This window comes from Parus major, chromosome 1A (assembly GCF_001522545.3).
Source record: "Parus major isolate Abel chromosome 1A, Parus_major1.1, whole genome shotgun sequence".
NCBI classification, from domain to species: Eukaryota; Metazoa; Chordata; class Aves; order Passeriformes; family Paridae; genus Parus; species Parus major.
Genome location: NC_031773.1, coordinates 31,652,626 through 31,675,116, shown reverse-complemented (window position 1 = coordinate 31,675,116; position 22,491 = coordinate 31,652,626). Strand labels below are relative to the sequence as shown.

The window sequence follows — 22,491 nt, the reverse complement described above, 5'->3', positions numbered from 1 at the left end:
TTTGGTAATTCAGACAGTTATTCTTTCTGGTATATCTTCTGAATATTAATTTCTCTTATTAATAACTACTGAGTATTATTTTTTTCTTAATAACAACTGTTGAATTCTAAGTATATTAGGACCTCACCAAACAAAAAGTATAATGTACCAGAGGTAAGTTTTCACTTTAGGAGAGAACTATGAAGAGAAAAAGATGACTAACACCCATCTTTAGCAACAGATTTAATACAGAAATACAGGAATTATCTCCCACATTTTAGCTGTCTTTGTCAACTTAGTCTGAGGCACTTAGATGGTCAAATCATGTTAAGAAAAAACGCAACCAACCGAAGAAACCAAAACCAAGCAACCACAAAAAAACACCCACAAAAACCCAGACAAAACCCCAGAATAAATGCCAATCCAATTAACATCTGAAATTGTTTATTTCAGTTGCTTCTGAAAGACAAAATAGCAAAGCCAATCAAACCTTACTAAGCTAGAAAATTTTTGTCAATCTGGTTTTAGGCACAGGAAGTTCTGATCCACATGCAAACACATAACAAAGATCTTTTTAGCACAAAGTCATACTTATATGGTTTAGGATATAATGGAATTTCAAAATTTCCATATACACCCACAGGAATATGTAATGTATTAGAAAATCTGGACAGCATAACAATGGAGCAACAGCTTGCTAAGCAGATAGATGTGAATTTTGTTAGTATGCTCTTGAGGAGACTGATTATTAGACCTGGTTCACAATCCTTGGAAATGAGAACTCTTAGGTATTTCAGTCTGTATCGTCTATGTTTTTGGGGGAAGAAAGTCTCTTCATGCTGAAAACCTGTATGACTACTCTGAAAGTTAAGTCTCCTATAATAAATATTGCGTGTTTTAACTTTTATCACTGCTAGAGAACCCTTATCAAAGAAATCTGACAAAAATTTATCAGCAGAAACAAGAAAAATATAACTTCATTTTTACCATCTTAGCATTTTCAGTATTTGTCAGAAAATTCTGACAAATGTACCTCAGTGTCAGCTGACAGTTTACTTTAAACACATTTCAAATTACATCAGTTTGTTTTTACAATACTTTATTTTGATTCATGTAAAAGAGTTACGGAGATAAAAAGCATTTCAGACATAGGATTTAATTGCCAATCTAAGGAAAAGTCTCTTAGAAAATAATTAAAACAGTTTCATAAGATGCTGAGAATAAAACAATTCACAATGCACTACAGAGTTACAATTCATCTGCTTGCATTAAAAATTACAGGAATTCTATGCAAAACTTACCAAGGTCATCTTTAATTTATCAGTGACACATGAATTATAGCTTTGTATCTTTTCTTTAACTTCTTCTTTGCTGAGATAAACATGAGGTTCTCTCTCCTTCTGAACATCCTTCAAAAACAAGATAGCAGTTTTAAAAAATCAGTCATTTTATGATTCTGGATACAAACATTCTTAGTCCAAATGGTAATTATTCCACAGAGGCTCAGCATAACAGTAATTAGCTGTGCAGCAACATAAAGGACTAACACATTAAGCAAATCAAACAGAACACTTGGACTGAAGGGAGCTGGTTAAATCAACACACTCAAAGACACTTGTGCCCTTTTGTTACCAACTGTTTTCCTTCAGATATTTTGCAGCAATATGCAAAACAGCTCAGCTCATTTTATGGCTTGATTTCCTCATGTCAATGCCATGCCTGCCTGTTAAGAACACTTAAAATTTTCGTTAAATATTACTTGGGGCACAAATAGGCACTTTTGAACAAACAAGGAGTACACCTGAAAATAGCAGTACGTCCTAACAAGTAACCCAAACGATCCCAGAGTGTGCCAACACCACAGCATCCCTGCATTCCAATGTGACAGACAGGATGTTACATACAGGAGCACTGCCTGCTACATAAACCATCAGAAGTAACTCTCCATACATTATGTTACACCAATTGCATGGGTTTTTTTTTTCCACGGGGAAGGCCCTATTAAGATTTTTCAACTGTTGCCTTCATGAGATTGCTATGGATTTCACGTGTGGCAGTAAAAGAAGACCCTGGAATTGGATTTTTTCCAAACAAACATTTGCTCCCAATCTGTATTCCTGCAGCAAACCAGTGTTATAAATATACTTCAGTTTCTACCACTAGCACAAATGCCATATATAGTATGAAAGAGTTCCAGCTCTCTGCTTTGATGATTTAAGGCTCCAATTAGAAAAGGGAGAAGCTTTGAAGAACCTGGATGCTTTCAGAGAATACCTGAACACATTCACCCTACAGACAAACCAAGTCACAGTTCCATCTGTCCTCACAAACACATTCCAGTGTAGTGTATCCTGAGAAAAGACTTCCCTATTCAGTGCCCTGTCCTGCATCCCACTCTGTAGGACACCACTCGGTACAACTCAGCACACATCTTTGCAGGCACTTCAGTTTGCCAGACATGACCCCAAAGATGAGCACATCTGCTGTGGCATTGTAAGGCTCCACTTGCCAGAAAGAATCTGCTGAACTTCTTCTGTTTCCTAATTTAAAATCAAATATTTTTAGCTCTCCTAGGCTTAGTTTTGCTTTTCCTATATGGCATCTCACAAAATGACATGCTGGAACAGACTTTTTTTCCCCATAGCTATAAAAAGAAAGGTGTGGTCTGAACGGAGAACTTAAAGCCAGAAACCTTGAATTCTGATCTGGGGTCAGATACTGATTTCCTGCATAATACTGAGAACATGCCCTTATTTCCAGATCAGGAAACTGAGGCAAAAAGGGAGCACACCAGTAGAAGACAATTCTGCCATTGGTTCCTTAAGCACAGTTCTAAGATTGTGGAGCAATTTGCACAGTTGCCAGACTCCACGTACTATATTATAAATACCGAATTGCTGAACCTTTTCAGAATTCAAGTCTTTATTCTCCCTAGAGAAATGAAGCCTCTTGCCCTTCTGTTTTCACCCTCCCTCTACCCCAGACTGCCCCAAATAATAAAGACACAGCTTCATTTGAACTGCCCATTTCATGTCTCCAAAGGCTCTTTCAGCTTTATAGCGTTCTATCTGGGTGCAAACAAAGCAGGCCCAAAGGAACAAAAATGGATACTAAAGGGACAGCAATCAGTCTGCAGGCCTCTATCTGATATCTATATGACACCTTTCAAGAACCCAATCTTTAATTTGCAATGTTTCCTGTCAGTGTAAGTGCAGACAAACTCCTTCACATGGACACCAGCCAAGACTTACCTGAGAGACAACGACATTGTGGAATTCATACCTCACCCATCTACTAACAATGACACTGAAATTCCAGTACTGGATACCTCAGCTTTAATGTTTATTATTAATTAATTTCTGATTGTTCAAGCAGGTACCTACCCTGTTGGAGCTGTCACCATGATTACTGAAGTAACCCACAACATCCACCATAATCAAGCAACAAACACTAACTAGAAAAGTGGAAAAAAAGCTCACCTTTCCTATGTTGAGACATCAACCTTTAAGAAAAAAGCAATAAACAAACAACCACTCCACATTAACTTCTGTGCACCTCAAGGTCTAATTCCTCAAAAACAACTTTAAATAACTGTAGATGACAAAAATAATCAATTAACTTTAATGGCAATGACACAGGGTAAAGTTCACAAGGCTGACAACTAGGAAATTATCTGTATGCATTATTAAGAAGAAAAAAAAAAAGGACAAGGAAAAAAACCTTGGTGAATTAGTAAGTATGAACAGATAGCAAGAAACTTTCTCCTATTTTCACATAGGAGAGTTTTGATACACATTTCTGTTCACCCAAAATGACAGAAATTTGATCTGGTTAGAAAAGACACCACCCCACAAGATCAGTCTAATGCTGGAGATTGCCATGGAAGCAGGCATGGCAAGTAAATCCAAGCACAGCATTGAAGGCCAGTGCCCAGCTGATTTCCCACAGACTTGCCCTGGTGATGCCCTTGTAGTCGGCCTTCGGGTGCAGCACCGCTACAGAGCTGTGGGCCACAAGGCATCACTGGGGCAGCTTTCATTCCCTCAAATGAGTTAGACATGGTTCCATACTTGAACACACCACAGGAATTTCTGCCTTCTTGCACTGGCACTAGAGGCTGGACAATTTTGGCAAAGCTTAATTAAGCCCACAAAAAACACATCTGTGTGTTTACGCAAAAGCGGGGATTACCTCCTTCTGTAGTGAGCGTTCTGCCAACAAATGCACCTCAAACTCGTTTTCTACACAACCAAAGCCTGTGCCTCAATTCATTTCAATAGCATGCAGTTCATAGCAAATCTCTGAACTGAATACAAAGAGGACTACTGGGATTAAAACAAACAAATGGATTCAGAATCATTCAGTAAAAATACTATACACAAGAGGCAGAATGCTATTTACTTCAGTCATCATTTTCACCCTACTCCTCTATCTTTCACCATCAAGACCACAGACAGTGAAAAGTGAAGATGTGTCCCAGGAGAGGAAATAACTCGATGCCACTGGAAACCTAAGACCAAGATCTTCATCATGAATTAATCTGGTGATACCATCCTGCACCCAAACAAAAAGCTCAGAACACTCCAACTCATTCAGGGTACAACTTCAACCAAGCAAAGAAAACCTCCTCACTAGCAACACACCAGGACTCACAGAAAATCATGCTGCTGTCACACAAACTGCAGAGACAGTAAATCCCACATGACTGCTGCCAACAGAAAGCCAACAAAGGAACAACTCACTGGGTTTATTATGAACAAGAAAGCCTCAGCCCACCATGATTCACTGTGTCAGCTGCTCTCATTGAGTGCCATTAAGCAGAACACATAATTTGAAGCACCTGTGGCTTTTAATTTTCTTAATTATACTTAGCCAGCATGCAAAGAGAAGCTAACAAGATGTTGTATAGGGTTTTTTCCTGTTTTTTTTCCCCAACTTTTCTGGGGCTGAATTGCTCTCACTATACACTGGCACCTAAATTTTGCAATACAGCTTTGATAGCCATGTTAGAAGTTAAAATAAATAAGTCTTCTTTGACTAGCATAGTTAGGTGGGTTGAGGAAGACATGACAAACTCATTTCCCACAGGAAATAGTAGGTCCTTCGTAACAGGACCCACTAAAAGAAAAGCTGTCCCCTGCTAACTCCGCTTCTGTCTAGCAGATCAAATTCCACTTTTTTATCTCAGCAGGTGAATTTATTACCTATGAAGACCTTTAGTCATCCAATACAACAGCAGTACTTAATTCATCTCTACCATGCTTTACAATGTGATTCTGACACTCTTGAAATGGCCACCACCTGGTTGAAGCCACACCTGCTAAGGGAAAGCTCCAAAGTCAGCTGTTTTAAACAAAGGAGCAAGAGCATTTTGGAGGTGAGATTGGGCACAGCTTCTCAAAGCCAGTGCATTTCTGCAGCACAATTCATCTGTGGGCTGATTCAGATGCAGCTGATTCATCTGACTCCATACAAGATGCCCAGCACTCATCTCACAAAGGCTGTATATGGGGAATTGGGAAACTGCCTTTCTTCAAGTCAGGCCTGGTGATGAGTTTCCTAACCACACATCCTTGCATATGTAACAGCAGCAGAGTGAAGTATAAGCACAACCAGCAGAGCTGTTCACACTGTGTTTTCTTCCATCAGCCAAAAACCTAGATGTTGCCAGGCATAACAGTATCACTTCTAGGTGCTAGTGTTCAAAAAATTAACTTTCTCTATAAGACAATGCACATGCCAAACATTTCCATGATATTTTTTTTTTTAAATCAAATATATAGAATAGAAGCTGAGCTAGGTTCTCTTCCATCATTTAGCCAAATTATGCTCTCAGTAATGTCTCCCACATCAGCACCCTTTTCTCCTCCCAGCCCTATCAACTGTTTTCCTCATCAGAGCTCCTGATCTCCTTCCTTTCCATGATGCTAATGTGATCTGCTACTTCCCTCAGACCAAGCCAGATGGGCAAGATAAAAACTAGTCTCAAGGAGACAGTTGAATACATCAGAACTCACACAGATTTTATATTTGGGTCTAAACCGCTAATTTTCTAGTCTGAGCTATTGATTTTTAAGAAAATCATTCTGTCATTCACAACACTTACAGTGCACACCATTGGCAGCCATTTGTATTAAAGCCATTACTCAGGTCAACCAAAGCAGCATTTCATTCTCAAACAAAATTCCTAAGCAACAGCTGCCAGTAAGAGGGAAATGAGGCAAGTGCTTTCATTTTCCCAAGGGGAATAGCTGGTCTTTCATTAGAGCTCATGATGCAATGCCTCTTCACAGTTGAGCTTCCTCACAAGAAAGAGCAGAAAATGTTTTTTCTTTATCGCCTGCACCCCCCATGCTCATCTCATTTATTGTAGCACAGATGTTTAGAGAAGCAGCACTCTCTTTGTAACATTTATGCTGAGTGCAAAGCCCTGACTTGAGACGAGCTCAGCATGCATCCTCAAGAAACATAACAAAAACAGCACAAATTAGAATTAAAGTGAACTGCAAATCAAGTTGTGGTCCTGAAAAAGAAGAATCACATCACATCAGGAAGTGGTTTATGGATGCTTTATGGATGTCTAAGTCTCACGGCTGCTGCCAAACCCTAGTCCTGCATGCAGTAAGAAAGCGCTAATAAACTCAACAGCTACAGGCTGCTATGGGATAAGGCTGAGAAAAAATTTCACAAAGAAAACTCCAAAACCATGAAGCCTGCATCCCCAGGATCTTTGTCTCAAGTCAAATGCCTGGCTTATCTAAACTGCTACTGCTGCCTCCTATACATGGAGAGATACAAGAGGGTCTTTCTCTCTCTTCCATCCAACCTACTATTTTCACAAAACTTCAAGAAATTAGCATCTCTTGAGGAATGAGGCTCCTCTTAATATTTCAGCTTGAAAGGCAGAGGAAAATATAATGGACAAAAGGTTAAACCTAACCCAGAAACATATATAAAGCATTTTTATGACAAATCTGAGAACCAAAGACCTGTGGGAACTCAAGCATTCTTCTAAGACATGAGTCCCTATCTCAGTTCTCATGTTTCACATTAATCCCACACATACAGTGACTATGATTCAGTCATATGAATGAAGATGTCATGAACTTGCTGTGGCCAGAAATAATTTTTGAAATACAACACTGAATGTTTTAAAATGAAAAGCCCAATCTAGGTTAAAAAAAAAAAAAAAAAGTCTTGTTCAGTCATAAAAATTACAGCTAGTGCATCCTATGTACATCACATTTGCATTAAAGAAAGGATTTAACTAACAGTGCTATTATACAACAAAAAAAGCTCAACAGAGCACACAGGAAACAAAATAAAGGAATTCTGATCTCATTTGTTACTCCTTCTACAAGCAAGAACACTCTTTCCTACAGTCTGTCAGCACTCCTACAGGAAAGAAAGAAACTGAAACCTTGCAATTAAACTATTTTGAAACAAGCATCATACTTCTCCCTCATCCTAACTCTCCTGAGAGCAGAGCAGCTTTCCCAGTGACAGTAATTCCTCCTTTTATCCTGGGGCAAGCCTGAACTCCAGGTAAATGCTCTTCCTTCGCCTGAAACCCTGAGACTCACCAAGCAGACACTGGTCACAGCCAGTCAGAGACACCAGTGGCCAAAGAAGTGTGAAGAAGATGAGCTGGGGGCAGGGTGGCCAGGAAGAAACATTAATATCCAATCATTGACCTTATCACATAGCAGAATTTTGAAATGTCTGCATCCTCCTGAACAAGGTGAGGTTCTTCTTCCTGTAGTACCTTTTGCTTTCTGCAGTCAGGGAGATCCAGTTCTAACAGTGGCACACAGGGCAAAGAAGCAGCCTCTTTTTTAGGTAAAGATTTTGTTTTTCTAAGCAGGTTTGGCTGAGTCTTGAGCAATTATCCTGACAGTCAAGAGAGAGTTCAAGAGCAGCCCACACAACATGTCCTCCTGACAGAGCAAGTGGCACCCTCTCAGGTCAGGTGTACAGGGCATCCAGCCGGATATTCTGCCTTCAACAGCAGCAAAAACAAAGGCTATTTCAAGCAAGCACAAGAGACTTTTTTGCAGCCTCTCTGCTGGCATCCACAAGTGTGGAAGCAGGAATTCAGAGGGCACCTCCCTTCCGAGTCTGCTCGGTGTCCATTTATGGCCCTGGTGCCTATGCACATACATAAACCCTTTATGAACCTGCCAACACTGCCTGTCTCTACTTCCACTCTGCTTGTGGAAGCAAGTTCCACAAATTCATGACTGCAGTGTGACAAGGTACTGGCATCCACTTTTAGCTGATCTTCTATTAAGATAGAAGACAACTTCTGTTAAAACATTGAGTACCCTTTAATCCTAATATGGCAGTACCTGGTAAACCCAAGCTTCACACTCAGCTTACCTATCACTTTTGTGATTTTGTAAACCACAATCACATATACCTTCTTTATTCTTTCTCCAAAGTGAGGAGTTTTGAACTCTTTAGTCTTTCCTAAGGTAGTTGCTCCATCCTCCCAATCATTTTACAGCAGGTTGACCAACCACAAAAATGGGATGTGGGGACCAGACCTCCATCAGAACTTGTGACATAGGCGCACCAAAGCTTAGATGCTCTTTGCTTATAAATCTATATGCTATAGGTCCATGAAAAATCTATTTTTCATAGACCTGTAGCATTGACTTTATTTCAAAGACTTTACTTTTATCCATGATGCCATGTGGTCTCCCTTCCATAGTGGTTAAAGAAATCCCCCTTCATGCAACATCACAGTTTATAATTTTATCATAATTTTACAAGGTACAGGCATTACAGTTAATAAATACTTGTTACTTTCTGACTATTTCCAGTTTTTACCAAGTATCACCATGTGGTTTGGCATGCTAATGAAAGCAATGAATGACAAAGTAAAACATTATGACTACATCTGCCCCCTCTGATATAAACACTCAAATGTTTATACGGTGAATATTTTTAAGTAGCAGAGAAACAAAACAAAAGTAACTTCCCTTTATTCCTTTTAACAAATTATTTTCCTTCAAACAGAGGCAATATAAACACAGTTCATATTCAGGCATTGTGAAAGGAAGGCTAGAAAGCTGAATATATTTGTTGGCGACATTAACATTGCTGCTTAAGTTTCATTTAAGTTCATCATGACCTCACCTCTGAAAACCCGTAGTTACAAACCCTGTCGTACCCTACATGGTTGTACTTTAACTACTGGCATGCAACCCAGTTTCAAAAAAGCAGTCATCTGTTTAAAGTGAAAACCAACTGTACAAATAATAGCAACTCAGGCTTAGCATTAGATTTTGTCCCTAAAGACACAACAGATTTTACACAGATTTGTACATTCTTCCCTCTCCATACTATGACATGCTTTTAAATAAATATATTACACTATTTAAGTAACATTTAACAGCTGTTTCAGTTTTGCAAATTTCAGTAAAACTAGACGTAAGAAATATCACAGACAGTAAATAATTTCCTTCAGGTCTCCTCTTCAGAAAGTGTTTTAACTGCTGGCTATTTAAGCACATAAGATGTTTAATGAACTAAAATGGATTATCAGCCTCTGTGACCTGTATAACAAAATCAAGCTTTTAAAAGACCATTAGGAAACAAGCTTATACAGGATATTGTATTGAAAACTACCTAGTGTATCTTAAAGGTTAAATGTGGTCTGAAGCCCAGGGTACTAATACAAGTAGAGATCAAACAACTAAGTAACATTAGGGCTCTGGATGATTATACCACAGTATTTGCGTATGACTATACAACGAGAATCCATCCATGTTCCACCCAACAGAAGGCAGGAAGAGATTGTTTACAATGACAGGTCTTCAAATCCAGCTATCTACATTTTACTTTAAAACTGGCACTGGAAACCAACCAGCCACTCCTGGGGAAGCGAGCCCCATGGCAGGCCAAGGCGTAGTCTTCTCCCTGTGCTTACTGCCAGCACTTTGCAGTCTGAAGCAAGCTCAGCTGTGGGCTTTGTCTCAGCAGAAGCTGAGTGATGTGCCAGCTTTTGCCAAGTGTGTCAAACACCATTTTATCTTCAGAGCAACATTCCCTTCCTGTGTTTGGTTTGGTAGTTCTAAGATTGTGTCACCAAATTACTTTTAAAACCTTCTGACAAAAACCTGCCTGTACTGAGAAAAGACAGCAGCTTCATAACCAGCCCAAGCCCTAGAGCTGTTGTTAGACAGAAATGGTGAGCCTGCACATGATCACAACAGTCCCACCAACCAAGTAATTTCTGTTTGGATTTGTTCCACTTAAAAGAAAAAACACAAACCTCAAAAATGCACACTGACAACTCTCATCTAGGAAACATCAGCCATTGGCTCTCTGGATATAGAACATCCCTGACAACCTTCCCTTATCATTAACACTACAGTGAAAAAATGTTCAGAAAAATGAATGGTCTTCTCAAAGAAATGCCAGGATCATGGGGAGGATGTAGTACTTTGAAGAACATACAGTTCTTCAAATTCAAAGAGTTATTGTTACTGTCTTTATCAACCTGGTGCTGAGCTCACATTTGAAACTTTTGTGAAGGGAAAATGCCCTCCTCTACCACACACGCATCTCAAACCCCCACGAAATTAAGGAAGTACAACTATCTATTTTTCAAATAAGACTGCTTTTGCAAGGCCTCAAAAGCTCATAACAACAACCTTGGCAGGCTGGGAGAATGCTCAAGCCTGGAAGCAATCACTGGTATGTTCAGTAATATACACAACCTTTAAGCCAAAGTAGCAGAAGTATCTTCTTAGCATGTTAAATATGACCACAATAAAACCAACACATGCATATGCAGTCAACTTATGTAACTGCTGCTTTATATCTGTACACAAAAAAAAAAACAGAGCTAAAAACTATCTCCATCCAAAATCTAATAAAATTTACACTGACTGTAGCTCTACTTCTAAACAAGTTAGGTTTTCATGAAATAAGTCCATAGGAAATATTTTTACACCAAAACTACCTCTCTCACTGCAATTTGTGCAATTAAGTAACTATACAGCTTCCACCGAAATATTAAAAACCAGTCTCTTCAAAGAGACATCCAAATTAGATATTTCACAGTGCAGGCAAAAGGACGCCCCCCTGCAGTCTGGCCTGCATGAAAAACTTCCTCCTTCTTTCACACTCCAGAAAATTCATATCACCTGGCACATTTCAGTAACAATTAAAACTGTAATGACTGTAGCCTTCTGTACAGCCTTTATATTACTACACTTTATTAAAAATCAGATAGTATCCAAAAGACATTTCAAAAGCAGCATACTATAATCATCCGCTTTACCCTCTACTGCCTGAACCAGTGTGGCAAAAATTCAAGGACAAAAATGGATGGGGGCAAACTAGGAGACCATGTACTACTGTAGGGTAAATTTATATTTACCTTAATGACAGGATTTCACCTCTATTTTGAATCCCCAGCCTTAAGAGATCAAATGTTGGAAAATAAAAACCAGAACCCCTTAGGCAATTATCTCAAGGCTGCAGCAAATAGGAACTTTTCAGTTCTTTTTCCACCTTCATTCTATTTGACTGGAATTGCAGTTTGAGCTTACCAAGACTTCAGAGCTCAGATTTGACTGCTCTTCGAGTAAGAAGGAAAATAAAAGGCTTGAACCACTCTTGGACTCTTAGCTGCAACTCCCCAGTGTAAGTTATTCCTCTCATCTTGTGAGATGGATGATGGATGCAGTAGAGAATCATAGCCTAGCTGGGAACAAACGGGTAAAGGCAGCTGGCTGCTGGACCTCAGCCATCCAGCCCCATGCCACCACCCATCAAAGCCCATGTCCTAGTAACCTCAAGATCGCACTGATAAGATGGTACTCAATCCTCAGATCTCTGCACTGTGAGGAAACCAACCAATTGAGGCAGCAAGATTATGTCTTAAATAAACTCACGAGCATGGTAATGATAACCTGCGTCTGAGGGGTTTCAAGCCCTTGTTTTTCTACCACCTGGATTTGCACACATATTTAAGGCTACCAAGCAGTTCAGTTGCAAGCAGAGTGAGACTGAAAAAGCACAAGTTTCTTCAAAACTCCTACGTTCTCTAAAAGGAAAGGCAGAACATAGTATTACCATTACAAAAATTGAGAACTGCCACCAACTCGTGTTTCAATCCTTTTTGCAAAAATACATTTGTTGCCCAGTTTCAGTATGGATTTGTTTTCCAGAATATATATATGCAACACATTAATTTCTTAAAAAATGAATTCAGGTGCCTTCAATGCTGAGAATTTTAAAGATGGCTGCTTTATGCCTGCTTCTCTGCTGGATGCTACCGCTGTCTGAGGAACCAGTGTCAGCTGTCACAGTTCCTCATCCAGTAACAAAATCACTACCAGGCTGTAGATGACCTCCACAAATCCAGGAAGCTCTCTTCTTAAATAGGATGAATAAGGTATTTTCTTTTCTTTTTACAGGTGAAAAAAATTCAAAATTGAAAAATTTTCAATTCAAAATTCAAAAATTGAAAAAACTGAATAAGCAAACTGAAAACAGAAGAATGAGCAAGGGAAAAAAAACAGGGTTTTATTTTTGTACAGGTTAAAAAAAAGATCAGAGATAGTATAAACAAGCATTACCCAAGTCTGCAGCATGAGAGAACTACAGTGCAATAAACACTTCATGGCACAAATCCCAACTTACCCAAACACTGTGCTAGCCTGGTGCCATGTATCAGCAGACAGTTTACACCACTAACATCTCCAGTGCTTATGAGAGCATGCTGCTCCCTTCCCATGAACTCACAATTTCTGTATCTGGGCAGACCATTCTGTAGTAGTGAATCACTTCAGAATTACATGTCAGTTGTTACACTCAGACATTTTTTATTTTTTTTAATAACATCAACAAAAGAGTAGGGTGATGCCAGCGCCATTTAGATCAATACTGGGAGAACACAGTGGAGAGAGAACAGAGAAGGAGGCCACAACCGGTAGGCATTCAGGAGAGGTGTGAACAGAAGACTTCAGAACGTGGTTAATGAATATCCCACAGGAAAAGCTGGATAAACAAACTCTCCATCTGAGGAAAGGTCAGGAGAACAGCAATTAGGCTGCACTGGAGAACAGGGCTTGCTTACTTACAACCTGATGCTATGGCCCAACTCCAAACACACATTATTTTGCCATGCTGGAGAATGGCCACCAGGAAACCAGAGAAGGGGTAAAATGATTACATGCTTTGTTCTTAAGCAGCAAATGGGAGAATGTGTTGATTTTACAACAGAAAGTTCAAAAAGTTGTTCTTTTTTCCTTTCCAAACAGCTATTTCCCTGCTTTTATGGGCAGGATGTTACAGGCACAAGGAAGCACTGCTGCTACTCCACCTTTCCTTAAGCCTGACTTCTGCTTCAGGAAATGTAATTATGAAGCTTATGAAGATATGAGATCTGCTAGAGCTGATAGGCATTTCAGGTGGAAGCAAAAGTCTAGTAGAACTTTTCATTAAAAATAAAAATCCCTGTTAGAGGTAATGAGGATAATCAGTACCACCACATCCTCTAAGAAAACACTCAGAAGACAGAACACATTGAAAAGGATGGGTCACTTTATGGGCAAGCATCAGATAAGCTGAAACCAGTACAATCAAAATTTCCTCAGATAAACAATAAATACTGCAAAGCAAAATCACAACTGTTTTTCAATAAAAGTATCTGAAATATTTTGTTAACATTTCCTGTACTTAAACAGAAAATATTGAGAACTCATGGTTTTAGCTGATAAAAAAAGCATGCAACCAGATAGCAACACCATTTTAAAAGGAGATCAAAATAAAAGTTAAATAAAACAAAACAAGCAGCCATCACCCAACTGGAAACACAGCATTTGCCTATGTCTTTAAACTTACAGTTGTTAAGTTACTAAGTTATACCACAATCTTATTAGAAGTTTATAGAACAAAGGAGCCATTCTTAGCTTACAAATATATACATGCACACTTAAAACTGTACAGTAAAGGGGAGTCTTTTCGAGAGTTGGAAAAATTAAGAATATATCTGGAACCTCTGACACAGACAAAAGCATTAGCCTGTAATCAGACCAGTCAGTTCACATCCGCTCTTCCACTGAGCATATATAATACAGATCCGCTAACAAGACCTCTCTAATTGCCACATGTGAAGGGCCTCAGCTTTCACACCTCACTCAAACCATGTAATTAATTAAAGCATTGGTATTTCTTCTGTTCCAAACCTGTACAGGCAATTTTGCCAGAACACTGAAATTCAGCCAAATTTCTACCAGTATGTCCTTTGCATAATGTGACACCAATTTTTTTTTCAAATCAATAGACATTGTGTGTTCACATAAGAAGTTATTCTGTAATGCCTGGTTGCAAGGGGAAGGGGAGAGGAGCACATGGGTGTTTCCCCCATGCAGCACCATAGCAAGCACTACCATATTATAACATAAAGAGCAGAACTGGAAACTACAGAAAACAGAACAATGCAGAGGGTTTTTAAGAGGCATTAATTTAGCATCCAATCACTTCTTTCCCTCATTATGAATGTTGAAAGTTATGGTAGCATAGTAATAAGCATCACTTTTACACAAAAACTACATGGCAGTATTAGGAATGGCAATCTCAAAATGGCAGAGCATAGTCCTTAATGATTAAGACCATTCATCAGGAAATCCCAATGAAATCAGCAGAATTCTTCATTTATTAATTAGTAAAAATTAACAGAAATAAAAGTAGTTACTTACATAGGCTGACTAAGGTGACACACACTGATGCCAACATATGCACACATGCAGGAATGATAACTTTCCAGAAAAAATGGCATGGCAACATCAAAGTGGATGTTTTCAACACAAGGAACAAAGGAAGCTTACTACATGATTTATCCATATAGTTTTTATGATGCAAAGTGGGAAGAAGCCAGCTACAGCTTTTCAGCATTTCAGAAAAAAAGAGTACAGGTGATCTAAACAAGTAAAATACAAAGGTGGTACACGATTCTAAGAAAAGATAAAGCTGTGGGGTACACCTAGCTTGAGGTTTTTACTTCAGTAAAACTGCATTTTGTTTGCAATTTCTCAATCTTGTACATCTAAATAATTTACATAATTGAAAAATTCACAAGACTCTCAAACTTCTTACAGGTTCAACCAGACTAGGAAATACTACACTTCTGGTGAGTCAGAAGTCGTCTAGTTGTGTCCTGAGGAAAGACTGATCAAAACCAGCAACATCTTGATGTTACCGATAGCATAAGGAGAGAGCACTCTCCCCTTTTTGTACTCCTAAGCAGTTTTACATGGCCACATAATTGTATTAGAAACATTAAAAAAAAAGCACACCTGCTTCTAGCCACCCTCCCACATAGATATATCACAGTTACACAGCCCATACACAGGACAGCCAAAAAGCCTGCTCTGGGATGAGGCTTTCCAAAGCACCCTCTGCATTTGACAGGGAGGCAGACACAGTGCAGACTCTGCACTGGGTTCTCCTCCTGCCACCAGGGTCCCAGCTCCATGCTCCAAGACAAAAAGGGTGAAGCTGGGTAGGAAATCATCTACTTTTTCCAACAGAACTAACCCCACTGCCCCTCCTCTCCTGCTTGGCATACCTCTGGATACCACTAACCACCACTATCTGTTTTTCCTGCCTACCAGAACACCTGTGCCTAACCCGATCTCAAAATGCTTTGAAGGAATGTGCATGTAAACTGGCAGATGCAATATCACCAGGGGGTATGTAACAGAGTAAGTTACACCAGAGAAGCAGATTCTTTTATAAATTAATACTAGAAAATAAGTAGATGGCCAACTGACTGCTGCAGCTGGTGGGTGGAGAGAGGCTCCCCCCGGTAGGCACGGGAATGCCAGCCCTTTGCAGTGTCTTGCCCATCAACTTGGAGCATCAGACACACTCCTGAGTGTTAGGACTGGTTGTAACTATACTCCTACCCACCCTGGGATCTCTTTGGAAACTACTACAGGTTAAGAGAATAATTTGCCAGCACAACTGTACATTCCTGGGAATATTTTGCAAATCAGCTGTAAACAGTAGGCTTAGCAAACTTTTTCTAAACATTACACAGAACAAGCAAACATTATCCCTGCAACCATAACCTCAGCACTGTTGTGTTTCAGTTTACACCGAGACCCATACATCTATTTAACGAGATGTTTTGAAATACCAAGGTATCAGAAATGCTGGCAATAGAATACTGATTCTCACATTAACTTTTGTAACATTACAAGATCTTCCAGATCTGACTGCTCCAACTCAGAGTACTCCCACTGAAAGGGCTATCGCCACCCTCCACCACAACAGCTGTTTGCAGAACATGACCTTAGTTTCTGTCCAAACCCTCGCTGATATTTGCTGTCTTGACTCAAGTTGTTTAAGTGACTACATAGTTTTGAAGTAAAAAAGCACTGAACAAATCCAGTTGAACAAGATTAAAAACTAAGGATTAACATAAGAAAGAGAAGGCAAAGGAGCATAACAATGCTTATTCAGATTTGTAACTAACAGAACGCAACTCTCCCTGTACCCAGACCAACTTGGAAACTCCCAGTATCCAGCTTGCTTATTAGAAACTAGAGACATCAAAATGCTGCCAAGAGACACCTGGCCCCTTAAGAGGCCTCTAATTTACTGTCTCTGCAGCTGGATAATGGGGAAAGTCCGCATTTTTCACTCCAGCACTCAAATTAGGAATGAAGAGCCAGTTCAGATTTTGCCATGAATATACATGTAGTTTTAACATGAGGTTTAATCACTGAGTTTTCAATTATATGCTCTTTGGAAGTGAAGTACTGTGCAAGTGTAGGCTATAACTTGAACGCAACCAACCCCAAGTGATGGGTTTAAGTATATTTCACTGCAAAAAAAGCTAGGGAAAGGTACTAAAAATGCTTTCAGAAGATAAATACAGCAAACATCCAAGTGACAAATTTGCAACAATAATTTGCAAAGAAATTATTTTAAAATAACAAACCATTACCTCTGTGGCACACAAGCATGTATTGACTGGAATTGCACAGATGGCAAGTCATTTTTTAGTTGATCACAACTGCAACTGATGTTCAAAAGGTTGAGCCAAGGCTCACAACATTACATATCAAGAAGGCATTTTTCCCCGCTCTCAAAACTCTAGCCAAACAGCTCCATTGCAGCAAAGGGAGAAGCTGCAGGGAAACAGTGGGTTTGTCCATGACAGAAATTCTTCTGAGTGTCCCTGGAGCAGCTGCAATTGCAAAGGCAAAGCTGTGGAGTCCATGAGGATGACAGGGAACCAGCAGGGAAAGCTAGCACAGGCACAGTAGGTCAGGACCATGTGCTGAAAGAGATGCATTTAGATCTGTTTCAGAATTGTGGCTTAATTCACGATCCACCTACTCATTAAATAAATGCATCCATCTTTTTGAGCAGCATCATGAGACTTGTTCCCATCAACAACTTAACAGAACTATAGAATAAACTAATTCATTTATGGATTATCATCAGTATATTACTCTCCACACAACACTGAGCACTATTTCCCTCATACACTTGCAAACACAAGCTTTTTTAGGTGTTCTCTGCAATATTTTCATCAAGCAGCTGTAACGGTGAGGCTGGGTCTGTAAGATCCCTTGCTGCAGAAACTGGAAGGAGCCCAGCAAAGAAGGAAGGAACAGCGGAAAGAACGTCTCAAGTGAACCTGGCTTGACAAGAACAGGTTCTACCCCTGCCCTGAAAAGGAGTTTAAAGTACAAAAATATCCACAGATGATCGCTAATGGCAGGTTCTGTCTTTTTAGGGGAGCTGACTTGACACTTGATCGTTATTAGGATTTGCTGAGTCATGAACATTCACATCTGCAAGCGAAGCAAGAACAAGTGGACAAGTTCTCTGCAATGTGAGATACATGCAGAAGTCTGTCACAACTGTAGATCTAACCAGATCAGAAGCAGAGGACAATTCTTACTACACAGAGGAGGGAGCAAAATGTGGGACAGGACAGGACATGAGGCACTGATCTGGTCATAAGACTCGAAAAGTTTCATTCCCATGCCAGGTGATGCAGTAAGACAGAGGAGTCATTTCCACCATATAAAACAAGTGCCATATGCGAGAAATCCTAGCACATCCAAGATGCCTGCACAGGGCTGGCAGGTATGTCAGAGGTTTGGCTGGATGCCTGCAATCTACCAAGTGGCAACAGGAGACTGGGCAGGATACACATCCAGCAGTACACAAGACAAGATTAGATACCTCTGCTTTAAGCAATCCTGAGTCCCAACCCACAGGCTGACTTGGTGGTGAGCTGAATTCTCTCAGCTGTGCTGCCAACATCATTAGACACCTGCATTCACACACCTGCATATGAGTGTTGAGTCCAGAGCTGAATCCTACTCCAGTCACATCAGAGGCAGACTTAAAAAATATAGAAAGAGTGGTTTTCTCAAGTGGATCTGTGGAATTCCATGTCACAGCACTCTGGGGATGCTACAAGTTTACATGGGTGAAAAAGCAGGTAACTCCCAGAAGAGAGCAACCCAGTCTGCAAATCAAAGAGGCTAGAAGAGTTTCTGTCAGGACACCACTGCATAATTGCCCCGTTTCTCTTCCTCTTCCCCAGCACATACTATTAGTAATTGCCAGACACTGCTCTAAAACAGATCTTGCTTTTGACTTCATACGGGTATCCACACGTTTCTTATGTTTCAGCTTTCATATGAAATGGGAATACCATCAGCAATGCGTGAGAGAGGAACAGCAGGTCCCAAAGTGAGGCTGGCCAACCAAGATGACTGTCAGATGAGGCATGCACAGAGCCTGAGGTGAAGCAGCTAGGGATCACCCAATTCAACCACAACACAAAACACACTTTGACTTAAAGCCAGAAACATGAGCACTGGTGTACTTGCAGAAGGGAAGAAGCTGTTGTTAATATGTTATTATTGGAAGGCACATTCACAAACATTTGTGAAATATCATAGGAAAAAAAAAAAATCCCTGCTGAAATGATTAATTCTTCTTTTAAAGCAAGCTTTGAGTACCATGCAGGGAATTTATGGCCTTATGCCACATACTCTACAATAAGGAGAAGGGAAAACACTCATCAAGATTAGCAGCATATATTCTGTGTGCTGGATGAGGCAAAGAGTCTGTGGGAGGGATGCTGGCAAGTGATAATGCAATTAGAAGTTGTAGCTTAACCTAGAGAGACGAGGAGGAATAATAACACTGGCTTTTCCAAACTTAGCAATCAAGCGTTTTCAAAAATAAAAACACTTTAATGTGGCCATTTATAAAAGAATTATTTTATTACCTAGAAACCACAATACAGAATTGAAGTACCACAGAGCTAGGATTCATTAAGTATCTATGAAGACTATGATGAAACTTTACACTTAAAGACAGTGATATGTTTTCAGATGAAACACCTTACAATATTAAGCCTTGGCATGCACACACACATATATATGCATATATAGATATACACATACACACACACTCATACCTCAACAAGAATTCTGCTAAACAACTATTTCTTTTTACAAGATTTATGATAAACTAAAACATGTGAAAGCTGAACCTGAATGGAAAAATAAGCTCATGAACAGATGAAACACTGCAAAAAGGAATGATGTTTTCTCACTTACTTTCTTATTAATATAGATGGCAGCATAGGTAACTCTTAAAAGACTTTTTTCAAGAGCTCCTTTTTTGAGGGAAAAATTTATTTAGCTTTTTGTACAAATGGTCTTTGAAATACTTTCTTGCTTTAGATGTTTTAGTTATCACTTACATTGCTGCTTCAGATTGAAACACAGTAATTGCCTTCTACTTGTTACTAATACTCTCCTCTGTTCCATCTCAGCACTGTTAGTGCACTGTCCACCCACCTGACATGATGGGAGCTACCTCAAGTTTAGCAAGACCATAGCACTCTTCTCTCACTTATTCAAGTCACAGCTTTCAAGCACAAGTCTTGGATCTGAAGTCAGTGTTTTAGTATTAAAAACACCCTCGGATTATTTCAGAGCTCCAGTTGAAGCCCACAGAAAAAGCAGCAGTACAAGTTTTCTGCTGCCCTGCTTCTGCAGGTCAGCCCACCACACACAGAGAAGACACTGAAGTGAATAGCTGTTCTAGGGCCTCTACTGAGGGAAAAAAAATCTGCCAAAGAAACATCCACTCTCTCAAAGAAAGCCTGGCATTCCAAACAGCAGGCCAAGCTTTAGAAAACACAGCTCTTGTTTCAACCCACAAGACATGTATCAAATTGTTACAGCTGGCTTTCATTTTGACAGGTCCGGAGCGATCTGCAAATCCTACACACTTAACGCACATGAGAACTAATCTATGTGTCTAGGGAAAAACAAAAAGCAGGAATTACCCCCTCTGTTTGCAACCTTTGAGGACACAGACGTACTTGGTAGTATCTGCCTTTCGACTGCAGCAAGCATTAATAGCTTGCTATAAAGGACAAAATTTAAAAAAAACCAAAACAAACAAACAAACAAAAAAAACCCAAAAAACCCCAAACAAAAAACCTAAAAGAAAGGGCACCATCTCTGCCTGAATATAGGCAGACGAAGAAATAACAAGAAATGGGAAGTAAAGCCCATAATATATCTGGCCTAATCTAAGTAGGGATACCAAGCAGAGGGTAACTAAAAGAAATATCAATTGAACTACCATCCAAGTAGGATGAAAAGGATCTTAAATTAAACTGAAATTAAAAAACAATCTTGAAAAACAACAACAAAAAAAACCACTTAAAAGGATAATAAAGAAAAGTTTGAGCAGATAGGGTATCAGGCCAAGAGTTTAAGACCACATTCACATTTCAGGGGGTAATCAGATATGGTGTGGAAGAACGTAACAGGATGCCCTCCCTGAGCAAATGAGAAATTATCATTTGGAAACTAATAGAACAGCTTCTGTGTTCCATTACACAGAAGGGTAAAGGGGGGACCAAACCCAGTGTGCCAGGCAACCTTTCAACAAATATGGTATGCATTAAAAATATACAGAGACACTGTAAAGCCCCACTTGCACATTTGTTTACATTTCCCTAATCTGAGTAACAGGCAGAGTGGCACTGGTAGAGGCCAAAGAGCTATGTCTGTCACCACAGAAAAAGGAAACTGAAGGTCCTACAGTGTTTTCTTTGCAGCTGAAAAACAAAGTCAACCTTCCCCTGTTCATTTTCACACCTTTTCCAAAAACTTGCATTGATAAGGGATGGGAGGGGGTGGTGGGGAGAGGGGTAGGATCGCTGTTTGACAGTCATGTTTGAATAAAAGTCCACCTCAAAGAATCCCACCACCATCTGTTGCCATTTATAGCAGGGGTGTATTTTAAACCATACAATCCCCTGAGGCAATGCTGCTCCTCACACTGGCCTCTCTTGTACAGTTCAGAGAATTCTGCTCTGACTAGCATCAGCACACAGCTACAGCTCAGGCAATTAGGAGATAAAAAGACATTTATCTAAAGTATCTATTTTATCAGCAAGTTTCTCTCAACACTACGTAAATTCTGCTACTGCCCTGATGTTAAAACTTTCCATCAGAAAACCCTTGGGCTGAGGCATACATGGAGAGATAATGGAACATTATTTTTTTGTGAAGCAAAAAACAGGCTACACATCAAGATGGGGATGCTGCAAGCAGCTGCCAGCAGATCAGAGGGGCAATATATACTACCTGGGGTCAGGGTAAACTGAGAAACCACCCCAGTGAGGGCAGCTACAGAAAGGATGAGGGTTTCAGAACACCCCTCCACTCCCACAGCAGGAAGGGAGTGGAAGTCTCTCTGGCAGCCTCCCTGAATGCAAGACTTCTCATGCCCCATCTTGTTTTTACCAGAAGACCTCTGAAGGACAGCTCACAGCCACCCATAGAGCAACTGGCTCAGTGCCCACCTGCTCCAAGCACATCTGGCAAAGGCCAAGTGTGGGTGTCTCAACCTGTGATGTGGCTGCACTGACACAGGGGGTGCAGGCTCCTGCAAATTCACCTGGTTGAAAAAACACAGTGGCCTCCTTTCCTACACAGAGCTTCTGAAAGGCACAGACTTGATGAATGTAAATTAGCTAGTTGTACCAAACTACAGTGGGTCAGGAAGACAGTGCAGATGATCATCTGACCTATCCCACAGGGATTAAAACAAACACTAGCATTTGGGGAAGGAAACAACTACAGAGTAAATACTGAGGGGGCTGCGAGTACCTGCATGGATAGCAGGTTAGCAGCTGTAACATCTGACAAAGGAAAGGAATGACTCTAGGAGGTACCAGAGATCAAAGAAAAGTAGTAGAGCAGGGAGGAGATTAAAGGCCGGAGCTGCAGACACCCACCCAACCCAGGCTGAGTCAGTGTAACAGCTTGGAAAAAATCATGGAAGTACTCAAAGCATGGTGGAAAAGGGAATTCTGTTGCACCCTGGAGATGTGCAAACAGAAGACATCACAGTAAGGAAAAAACACCACCTAATGTAGGGCTGGGGAAGAGGAATCAAAAATAGACGCAGGCCACTAGTGGA

At 40.1% G+C, this 22,491-nt stretch overlaps 1 protein-coding gene across 3 annotated transcripts in view; it reads right to left on the bottom strand.

The window, feature by feature from the left end:
- The window catches only part of RASSF3 (Ras association domain family member 3), a 93,364-nt gene that overhangs the window by 4,815 nt on the left and 66,058 nt on the right, over positions 1 to 22,491 (bottom strand). For all 3 annotated transcript variants that reach the window (XM_015627372.2, XM_033514643.1, XM_015627373.3), the window contains one exon: positions 1,281 to 1,388. In XM_015627372.2, coding sequence (XP_015482858.1) covers positions 1,281 to 1,388 — 108 coding nt within the window. The remainder of the gene's footprint in view (positions 1 to 1,280; positions 1,389 to 22,491) is intronic.